The sequence below is a fragment of the Sorex araneus genome, chromosome 4 (assembly GCF_027595985.1).
Source record: "Sorex araneus isolate mSorAra2 chromosome 4, mSorAra2.pri, whole genome shotgun sequence".
Lineage (NCBI taxonomy): Eukaryota > Metazoa > Chordata > Mammalia > Eulipotyphla > Soricidae > Sorex > Sorex araneus.
The window spans coordinates 52782696-52794609 of NC_073305.1; the positions used below are offsets into that span (position 1 = coordinate 52782696).

At 43.4% G+C, this 11914-nt stretch overlaps 1 protein-coding gene across 4 annotated transcripts in view; it reads right to left on the minus strand.

Annotated features, from left to right (window-relative positions):
- Positions 1 to 11914, minus strand: part of ARHGEF3 (Rho guanine nucleotide exchange factor 3) — a 347358-nt gene that overhangs the window by 28748 nt on the left and 306696 nt on the right. For all 4 annotated transcript variants that reach the window (XM_012934215.2, XM_004615153.2, XM_004615154.2 and 1 more), the window contains one exon: positions 11538 to 11645. In XM_012934215.2, the coding sequence (XP_012789669.2) occupies positions 11538 to 11645 (108 nt within the window). The remainder of the gene's footprint in view (positions 1 to 11537; positions 11646 to 11914) is intronic.

The following is an 11914-nucleotide window of genomic DNA, read 5'->3' on the forward strand; positions in this document are numbered from 1 at the left end:
TTAAATATTCAGACCTTACTAAAGAATAATAATGAAGTACAAATCCCCTCGTTTTCCCACATCCTCTTCCCCAGAGTAACTGTTGTTAAGTATGTTCCAGATCTTTCCAAACCCCTCTATGCACTTGCTATCATTCAGAGAAAAGAGTTTTTTTTCCTCCTCTGCAATATGAGTCTTTGCATTAATACTATTTTATTTTAGTTTTGTTTAGGGGACCTCACCTAAGTGGTGCTTGGGGGTTGCTCCTGATGATGCTTGAGGGAACATATGACACTGGGAGTCGAACCCTGGTCTGCGTGCAAAGCCTGTGCTCTATCCATTGAGGTATCTGGCCTTAGAACATGACTGAGGTGAGAGGCTGGAGAGACAACACAAGGGTTAAAATGCTTGCGTTTCGTGGGGCCAATCCAGATTCAATCCCCTGCACCACATAAGGCCTGAGCACTGCCAGGACTGATCCCTGAGCACAGAGCCGGGAGTAAGCCCTGAGCACTTCATGTGTGACTCAAAATTATCTTCCCCCCAAAATTACTGAGGTGAAATTTACAGAAAATAAAAGTAGACCTGGGTACTACTCCAGTGATTTGCAGTGAATACCCAGGCCTAAGGAAAAGGTGTCACTCAAGCCCTTAGGTGCTAGAGATTACCAGGACCAGGGCCACCTAGATGTGCATGCACCTGGGAGTCGGAGTTGGGGAAGGAACTTTCCGATCCATAAACTGATCATTTAAAAAAAAATTAAATTAAATTCAGTAGCCTTTAGCACACTCACGATGTTGTGCAACTGCCACGTCTATCTAGTTCTAAGACATTTCCATCATCCCTAAGTCACTCCTTCGGCTAGCTGCAGCATTAACCTACCTAGAATCTGGATGGGACGCAGTGATTCAATAACCCCCATCTGATGGATATTAAAGCCATTTCCTGTGTCTGGCAATTACAAAAAGTATATCAGCAAATCTCCTTTTATGTATTTGTGGTACTATTTCTGTAAGACAGAATTCCTTAAGTAGAATTCCCCAGTCCCAGAAGTATCAACATTTTAGTGTTTGATATGTACTGCCAAAATGACCTCCAGACCATCTGTTCAGCATTCCCAGAAAGGTATGCCAGCACGCTATATCATACTCCCGTCAACAGGAAGTTATTAGCAATAGGATGGGGGAAAACAATGAGAGCTTAATTTCAGTTTCATGTTTTAAATGTAAGATCAAACATCACTTATTGAAAAATTTCCCAGAGTTGAAGGTTTCCTTTTGTTGCAGGTTGGGAGAAAAAGAGAAGCAAATTCTATGAGGAAGCTAGGGCTGTGAGAAATTTGCCACTTTGTGTTTCCTTCGTGATTGCTGGGCCCTGGTACTAAGGAGGGAAGGGACGGGGGAAAGTTCACCTGGTATATCCCTTAAGAACTGTTCTATGCCTGCCTGTTCTTAGTCCTTCAAGTGAGTTCTCTATGATCCTCAAACCTACCCTGCAAAGTGGTTAGTTTACAAATGAGGAAACTGAGGCTCATGGAGGCTAAGGGACTTGCCCAGGCAGGTTTCAAAACCAGATCGGCCAGGATCCAAAACTTGAGCCCTTTTCATCTGGGGGCTACATCTGTGGCTTATAGGAAACTCATGCATGGTGGGGAGTTTCTGTGACATGGAGCCTGAAGCTGATTTTAGGAATAATGACCGAAATGGTTCTTTGATCAAAGTTCAGTCTCATATCTTTAGTTAGGCTGGTTATAACAAGCATTCGGTCTTTTAAAACTCTACCCAGAAGCTGGGAGAATGTTGATAGGAAGATCCCAAAGAAGAGATAAAGAATGGTGGTCAGGTGCATAGTCAACAGTTGGCTGGCCTTGGGGACAGTTTATAGTTAACTAGGCTGAAATCATGGGCAGCGTCCACCCAATGTAACCAGAATCATGCACCCTACCTACCAACCATTAGTACAACTGGGCACAGTGAGGCGGGGAGTTGAGGTGGAGGAGGAACTTAGACTGACCACTGCTAGTAGGAAAAAAAGAAGAGGATGCCTCTGAGAACACTGTGCTGCCACTACCCACTCCTCAATTCATTTCCTCCTGTTTTCACCATGTGCTGCATGATATAATTTGCTGAACTGTTTCTGATATGTCTGTTTCCTCCAAACTGAAGGGGAGTTCCTTGAAGGCAAAGATACCCATCTGCTCTACTCACTAATACTTTCATCAGGATCTCAACAATTTTGCTTGCATGTGCAGCAGGAGGGGAGCTGGGGAGCCGTGTTGTACCTACAAGGAACAAATCATTCCTACTCATGTTTGACCGATGTAGAAACTGCAGCCTCAGAAAAATGACACTGTGCTAAAGATTATGCGGCTAATGAAGGCTGCTCCCAAATTTATCCCCAGACAATGGCGAATGACAATGCAAGTCTGATCCCTTTCAGTCCACCCTCCACCCCGGTCCATTTTTTAAACTAGGACCTTATCCTGCTTTTTTCTGGAGGAAGATTTAAAGTGTGAAGTAATACCTGTGCCCAGATAGATGAAGTTAAGGTTTAGTTGATGACAGAGTTTCTCAACCATACCTCCACTAACACTATAGACCAGAAAATTACCTGTTGTCCTATGTGTGGTAGGAGGCTTAGTAATTTCCTGATCTCTAATATTAGATACTGGCTGTATCCTCTCCTTGATTGTGACAACCAATACATCTCCAGGCCCTGTCACTTATCCCCCAGAGGGATTGGGACAGGTCTGGCCCACAGAGAAGGACCCCACCTCTTGGAGGCAGAATGTATGAAAACAGAGACAATGTCCTGATCCCATGGGTATGGGAGAACAAGAGCTGGAATAAAATCTGTTCCAGGATAAGCATGAGATTCCATGAGGGACTCTAGCCTAGCACATGAGTTTTAAAAATCCCAAAGCTCATAATGGTTGGTAGCTAAAATAACAATGACTATAGCAGGTCCAGATATTACAAATTTAGGAAATGGGTGCACGTGTTTAGGCCTGGGCTGGGTTATGGAAAGATGTTGCAAAGTCTGTCAGGTGGGAGAGGGGCTCTGTTAAATGTGTCAGGGGAAATGTAAACCCAGCAGGTTATGCATGATGGAACCTATTTGATAATGCCACCTGTTCAGCGGGGTGCTCCCCGGTCCTTTTCCAAAAACAGAAGGACTCTCCAGCCAAAGATAACAGACTCTAACAGAAAAGAAGCCAAGCCAGGGAAATTCACCACACTCACCATTGCTATTTTGCAGCAGATGGCTTATTATGAAATAAATTGGAGGTTAGGGTGGGACTGTAAGAGAAAAACACAGCTATAATTGGATCAATCAGTATGTACCATGTTATAGGCAGGACTGGAAAATGTTCTCCACTAGTATCCTAAAGGACTCTCACAGAGAGCCTGATTGAGCAATTAACTTAAACTGAGAAATAACACTTCCCAGCTGTGTGGTCTCCATCACATTTGACCTTCATTCTAATCCTAGCGTGAAGGATTAGTGTGAAGAGGCACTAAGCAGATTCTTGTATTTTTTCCTTTTAATAAATAAAAATATTGAGTACCAGAGGATTAAAGGATAGACACAAGGGTTGGAATAGGAACTGAGTGCAGTCCTTCGACTATAAAACATGAATTTGAGTTACGAGCACAGGTTTGGGAATAAAACAAACATGGCTTCAAGTCAACTTTGTGATTGAAAGATCTTGAAATAGTTACTTTCTCTCTGAGTTTCAGTCTCCTTATCTGTAACAAGACACAGAAATGACTAATCACAAAATCGAAATGAAGATAACTCCAGGACTTATCAAAGCACCTGGAACTGGTCAGCAGGAAAGTGGATACTGCCTCACACTGTTGTTATACCTCTGACTGCATTGCCACCATTAGTGTGGTTTATGTGTGTTTTCGTCATTACCAAAAAACATGTCTCTGGTCTACTTGAGCAAAGAGGTCACTGCATGACAACCATTTGGATAACTTGAGGAGGGGGAAAACCCTCAGCATCAGGTGCGACTTATGAATGCAAAAAATCCAGAAAGAGTTTTAAAATGTTTCAAAATTGGAATTAGTTCACCAAAAAGCAACAACACCCATAATATGGAATATTACCCAGTTGTTGAAAACATTCCTTTGTGTCCCCTTTGGGGCCACAACTACTAAAACTGGAACTGTACAGAGGAGAGTTCTGTACAGTTGTATGCCCCTGCACCAAAAACCCATGCAAATTTGTCATGAGTTCTTTTAAAAAAATCTTTTTTGTTTTTTTAAAAATAGTATATATATGAGCTACCATATATATATGGTAGTTAATTAAACCTAGTATGGTGTAATCATTTCACAGTACCTGTAAATCAAGTCCGCTTATGCAGTGCTCTAAGTCAATTATATCTCAGTAAAGCCGGGGCAAAGCATTCTCTTTTGAAAAAAACCTTATTAATAAGAAAATCTCACGTGTAGAATTCAGACAAAAAAGACTGCTGGTTAAAATCAAATGCTAACAAAGGGTTATTCCCTAGATGTGGGGGGAGGGCTATAGACTATTTTGTATTTTTATCATCATACTTCTTTACACTTATTCTCCAGATTTTCTATAATGGAGTGATATGAATGAAGAAAAATCAGAACCAGTAGACAAATACACAAGACCATGAACACCAAATCACATGCATTACTTGCTAAGAACATAAAATCTCACCTGTAAAGTGTGGTTCATATTAATACACACTAAAGACATGTTTTTTTTGAAAATACCCAATGAATTCACAATCAGTAAATGTTGAATCCCAAAGACTCAGTGCAAGGAGAAACACTCTACAGCTGTGAGGCATTCTGAGCAGAATGACTGAGGAGCAGAAGAAAACTTTAGTTCAGAGGTGGGGAAAATATTAGTGGAAACTAGCAGCTCAGCTTCTTCACAGGACACCATGAAATGGCTTTTACATAATAATGTCATGTTCCACAAGCTGAAATGGAAATTCTGATTAGCCCCACCTCTCTGGCTAACAAAGGAACAGGAGTGAGATGGGACGCTGCAGTCCCAAAGCCTGGCCACGACTTTTTGATCTTGGTAAACTGCACTGTTATTCTCACCAAACTGACGTTGGGGGGCAGTCCACCTCACGAGCAGCCCTGGTAGATTCCACAGGACCCGTTTCCACAGGCACTTCCCGGTGGAATCCTCGTAGAGTTGTGAAGGAGACAGCCCTGAATCTAAATCGCTTTGCACAGAACTTGGTTTTTTGTAAATACTACACTAATGGAAGTTGTTATTTCTGAATAAAAATAGATAATTTTTATTTTTATTTATAATTTTATAAATTTATAGTTTATTAATTAAATTTATTTTATAAATCTATAATTTTATAATTTTATTTAACTTTAAATCACAATGGTCAACAATAACAATGTTTTACTATTATTCTAAAAATTATTCTATTATTCTAATTACCAGAGCAATAGTACAACAAGTAGGGCATTTGCTTCATATGTGGCCAAACTGGATTCAATCCCTGGCATTTCATATGGTTCCTTGAGCACTGACAGGAATATACTTCTCAGTGCAGACCCATGAGAAACTCCTGGGTGTGGCCTCCAATACCAAAATAAATAAATAAATAAATAAATTGTTACTTGGTGGTCAGGGATAGGGCTCAAGTAGCAGAGCATGGATGAGGCCCTAAGTTTGATCCCAGGTATGCGGGACCCATGACTGAGCTCTCCAAGCTCACTCAGAATGGGACAGGGCCTCCTCCCCCAGCTCCCCAGTTTTCCAGTAGCTTGGCAGTCACACCCACCAACTGCCCCCAGCACCATATAATCTCATCAATGGCCAAGACCAGAGACTATAAAATAAAGCTCCTAGAAGGAGGCAACACAGAATGTCCTGGAGTATGCAGCTGGACCTCTTATACTCTAGCCCACTGATGTACCAAAAGTAGCACACATTTGTCTGGTTTTAACATACATGCTCGTAATCTCTTACATAAGGGCTTAAACGGCTCCAGGATGAAATACAACAATCTTTACACACTTTCCTATTATGGTGGTGTGATGGTACATGGTGGTGGGAATGGTGTTTGAATATTATCTGTAATGGTGTGAATGGTGTTTGAATATTATCTGTAATGTACTACTGTGAACAACTTTATAAAAATATTAAAAGAATTATGTCCATAAAAATATTTAATGACTTAAAAACACATTCTCAAACTATAAGTTCCTTTATCTAAGACATGAAATTATTTATTCTGACAAGAGGAAGTTAAAATAGTATAACTATTATTTTATTAAAAGATACACATCACATATAGACTACAAAAATAAAAATACATATATGTCAACATGTTAATTATGTCAACATAATTCTTAAATAATGGTGACTTGTGATTAAAAGTGACTTTTAGGGGCTAGATGGATAGTAAAGAATGCTTGCTTTGAATGCAGCTGTGGCTGCTGGACCCTGGTTCATATTCACAGTATCTTAAATGGACCTCTGAGTGAGCACTGTCAGGGTGACTTCTGAGCACAGAACCAGGAATAGTTCCTGAGCACTGCTTGGTGTGGTCCCCCAAAAAAACATACTCTTCTCTGTGCTTCTCTATATTATTCCATTTTTAATCACTTTATATAATCATGTGGGCTGGAGCAATAGCACTGCAGGTAGGGCATTTGCCTTGCACGCGGCCCACCCGGGTTCGATTCCTCTGTCCCTCTCAGAGAGCCCAGCAAGCTACCAAGAGTATCCCACCCACATGGTAGAGCCTGGTAAGCTACCCGTGCCGTATTCAATATGCCAAAAACAATAACAACAAGTCTCACAATGGAGACATTACTGATGCCTGCTGGAGCAAATTGATGAGCAATGGGATAACAGTGATAAAGTGATATAATATGGTAAAAAAGCACTTAAAATATGGCAAATGGATTCAGAAAACATTCTATACAGTTACCTAAAGACATCAAAATATTCACAGTCTAAGTAACTTAATTAGGAGATTAGTGATGTAAAATAAATCACACCAACATGCTGAACTAATGCCCAGTTCATAAAGATCTTATTTTCCAAGATTGGCTGTGATACAATACTTCCCTTAAGCCAGATCATAAAATTCTCATCCAAATAAAGGATGAAAGTAAGAGAACAACCTATACCAGGAAATATACAACCAAAAATTCCAAAAAACCATTAGGAGACCAAAAAATATTTAAATAAATAAACAAAAAATAACTTTACGAAAAGTTAGCGTTTTTCCAGAAAGCTACAACTAGGATAAGAAACCTTTGATAATTGCACAGCTTGGAATGGTAAAACCAAACCTAACAGCAGGGTATAGAGATGCAAGAGAAACTGATCAGCCACAGGCCCCAGGCAGGTTTGCTCAAAAGCGAAAAGATGATAAGGAAGGGCAGCAGGTGAGACTCTGCATAAGCCCAAAATCAGGCTGGGGTGTATAAATTGCATATTTACACCTAGAACAACGCAGGAAGGAAATGAGAACAATATTGAAAAGGTTGATTGGGTGTGGGGGACTACACTCATTCTTTTCTCTTTCCCCTTTCTAGATTTTTCCATCATGAACACACTCTTTTACAATGGAAAAAGAATAAAGCCCATGTTGGGAGAGAAGGCCAGGCCCAATCAGAGCGGAATGAACACTGCATTCCACCATATGCACTGCTCTCAGCTCAAAGGAGCCCGCCAGCAGCACGCAGCTGGGACCGGAGGCTGCGCGCATTCTATGCGAGGAGCAGGAGCCTGCAGCCGTCTTTCAGAGCGGGCCAGATTTTCCTCTTGGGCAGGCCAGCAAGGGGATTTATAGGCCCAGGGGGATCCAGACATCTGTGCCCCAGTCTACGTCCCCATCAGAAGCAGACAGAGCGCCATGCAGTCGGCAGTCCCTCTCCAGCTTCCACAAATGCTGCCTTTGTGTTGGGGCCCTAGCCCCCAATCCATATGAGGCCCTGGGGAGGAATGGGAACAAATCCTGCAGTGTCTTGCTGGACTGCTGCTGCGTGGACCACTCATAACTGTAACTGGGCTTTTAACCTTTGTAGAAGGGGCTGCCGGTCCCCAGCTCTCCTGATATCCTCCTGGGTAACCTGTGGTCTCCCAAGGAGCCAGAGGAAGGACTGTTGAGTCTTCCGTTATTGATGAGAGCATCCTGCTTGGCCACTTGGATTTAAATCCTCTCTTCTCCTGTAATAAAAGAAACCCTATGGAGAGCCATAACCAGATATCCAAAGGGCCAGAGTTGTCTGTAAGGGGACAGGGACAAAGTACTGTGGCAGAAAACCAAGCTGCTTATTTATAGTTTTGAAAAGCCCAAATAATGCACACATGAGGATAGGGAACGAATGATTACTGACAGGGCTGGGGCTGCCCCTCCACTCCTCAGTCTCAGGTCTTCCCCTTCTAGAAGGAGCAGCCAGACCACCCCAGACCACCGCAGGCAATATGGGAAGCTATCTGAGTGTCCCTTTGGGGTTTTCCTTTCTCATTCAGCCTCCTCTCAGATGACATTAGCATGCTAGCCCATTCTAGCTGTCAGGTAAGCAATCAAGTTACAGGGCACTTACTGGGGTGCCAGGCATTCTGAGGAACTTGTCCTGCATGTGCCAAGGTGAGAGGTAAGGGTATGGTGGGAATGACTCCTGAAGCTCTGCGGATTGCCATGCAAACATTCTGCATCCAACTGCAGGGGCATATTGTTATTTGATGACTCCCTCCCCCAGGACACACTCAAAACATAAGCACATTGCTCCAGCTCTCTCGGAGTCTATATTGTAAAACCATTATGAATAACAAGTTCTCCTCCGTTGTTTCTGTCCGACAACTGAAACCTGGTGTGAGTGATTTATCAGGACTTTTTTACAAAAGCAAATTCAAATTATTTGACCAAAGAAACTCTTGAGGTTTGAAGAAGCCTATTTCAATGAACCAGACCCCTTTCTTGGATCTGGCCTTCCTGTCCTTGCTTAGACGCAGACTGCTGGAGTTCAGACCTGGCTGGATTTCTTTCTGCCTCCGTTCTCCAGCTCAAAGGAAAATTCCAAGGTGATCCGATTATTTCCGACAGTGTTCCCAGTGGAGGGGAGAAAGAGGTGAAGAAAGAGAGGCTGCCAGGGAAGGCAAGAGGAAAGATTCTGAACGTGTGACAATGGAGGATCTTAACATGATATGCAGCCAGGGCTGGTTTGTGGTGGGAGGTGTAGACAGAACTTTCTCTAGACACAGGAATACAACACCGTGGGCCAATAGGTCACGCAAGGCAATGGCAATGAGGTGGACTGTATGCTGGGGGGGAGGGACACGTGGGAGAGGTAGGGACTCTCAAAGGGAACAGCTGACTGGCTGCTCAGGTTCAGCACATCACTGCTGTGTGAGAAAACTGACCCAGCGCCATCCTGACATTCCTACTTGACTGTTTCAAATGTTAGCTAAAACACGCAGCCGGCAAAATAGAACTGGAGGGCCAGATGAGCTGACCAGAAGGCAACTCCATCTAGATGTGGCAGGATTAGGGAAGGGAACTGGGTCTGCAAGAAAGCTCATTCCATGCTTGGGGGACGTGTGCGGGCCTCCCCAAGACAGAGGGCGACTGTCAGAGGAGAGGCATAGGATGAGATGGCTGGCCTTGGAACCAAGCCTGGTTGTCTTACAACCACAGGAGGAAACACAGGCACCGAGATGGAAAGGAAAGGGTCAAATGGCAGTAGGCAGACTAAGGAATTTTTAAAAAGCAGAACTCAGCAAAAGACCAGATGTGCAGGACCAGGGCAGTGATGAATCTTCCAGGGGAAGGCTGCAATGAACTTGGCCAGAGGGCTCAGGGACTGGTCATGGGGGAGAAAAGGTAAACACATTTTTCTTCACTAGCTTCAAAGTCCCTCATCTGGCTCCCCCAGAAGATTTTTTTCTCTTCTCTATCCCCCTTCCCCCCATAAAGGGAATCAGGGGAGAACCAAGTGCTCAGATACCTCAGCACTGAGAGAAACAGAATTGATTCTATAGCCAATCAGGTGACGTGGTCTACAGTTAGGAGAAACTGAGCAGGATTAACAGAAATGTGGGTGGGGAGAGGTCAGCACTGAAGACCCACAGCTCTAGGAAAGTGACAGGAGAGCATGGGCCATGTGGTGTCACGGGGTCCCAGCTGAACGGGGCAGAAGCAAGAACATGAGGTGGGCCAAGGGAGACTCTCAAATATTTCTCAAATATTTTTGTAGTGTGGGTGATACCTGGGTTCTCCATCCACATTTTTCTAAATGGTTCAGAAAGCTAAGACACCACACTCTCTAAGTAGAAACATCTAGAACAAGTGAAAACTGGCAAACTCAAAACTCTCCAGCTAAACAAGGGGGGGAAGCCTTTTTTGTTTGTTTGTTTTTTGAATTTTTATGGCGTGACTTTTGTGGGCCTCAGTCTGAAAAGGATCTTTTTATGATATCAAATTGGATCCAAATCCTTGCGCAAAGAACAATGCTCATTTTAGGAGATAAACTTTATTACAAGCTTGGGAATAACTGTGGCACACGTTCACCAGATCATTATGATAACAGCCAGTCTTTACTACACAGCTAATTAGTAAATTAGCAGTTGCTAACTAAGGGCCAAGGTGCTTAGGCTCAGTTCTTTCCCGTGCTATCCTGTACATCTCTACAGTGATTTGATAAAGGCACAACTGGCATCACTCCCAGTTTATCCATTAGGTAGAAAAGCAGGACCCATAGATGTTAACTTACTTGCCCAAGGTGACAAAGTCTTTGAAGGAGCTGAGGTCAGAACAGAGATAATTCACTCTGGGGCCCTTATTCTAAGCCCAGCGTCAGTAAACATTCTCTATAAAGGGCCAGATAGTAAATCTTTTGACCCTGAACAGCCAATATGACTGTATTAGAAGGGTTGAGCTCTGCCATTGTAATGCAAAAGCAGCCACAGACCACACACCAGCATTTGGGGCCAGGCTACGTTCTAGCAAAACCTGACTGGTGAACACTGCAATCTGAATTTCATATCATTTTCATGTGTTATGAAACAGCCTTCCTTTTCTCTTCTCTTTCTCTCTCTCTGTCTCTCTGCCTCTCTCTGTGTCTCTCTGTGTCTCTCTCTGTCTCTGTCTCTCTCTCTCTCTCTCTTTCTCTCTCATTTATAAAAGTAAAAACTTTCACTCCTTGGCCAGAAGGAAAGAGGCTGGGCTTTTCCCTGCACCCTGTGGTTCTGCTGCTCTCAGGCTTACTCAGGTGCTGAATTCCTTAGGTTAGATATCTTAGAACAGGACCCCAAATGTGAATTTAGAGGGGGGCACAGGACTCTGAAACAGGTGATAAGAAGGGACCCAGTAGCTGAGATTTCTTGAGTAATCCTTCCAAGGACTCCACTTGAGACTCCACTTAAGACTGAAAAACACGTCTGCCTTAACGGCCCCTCATGTGTTCTCCACAATCAAAGCTGATGTGAATTCGGGTTCATCTGAAACCGAGGGAGACTCCAATAGAACAGACCACCCCCTTGGGCACAGCATAGGTTTTCCAAACATGCAGGAGCCTTCTTACCTGCAAGGTCTGACCGAAGCGCTTCAGTGGCGTGGCCTTCACAGGGGGGATGAGGTTTGCAAGCGATGTGACTCTGGAAAGGGGTTTCACCCGTTTATTACTGGGCTCCTGGAGGATTTAAAAAAGAAAAAAAAATCAAGGTCAATTACAAAGATTAAGTCACTCCACTACACAATTGGGCCCCACTCCACAGGCTACTGGTTCTGCACTCTCTCTCACTCCAGTTGTTGGACCATGGTGCAGGGGGCAAGGAAGGAGCCACGGGTGGGGGTGTCAACAGAAGAAGACTCCAACAAGGCAGCAAGTAGGCAGCCACCAGCTCCCTTGCCCCCAATATCTGCCGACATGTAACTTGGAAGCCTCCACTTTAGAGTTTA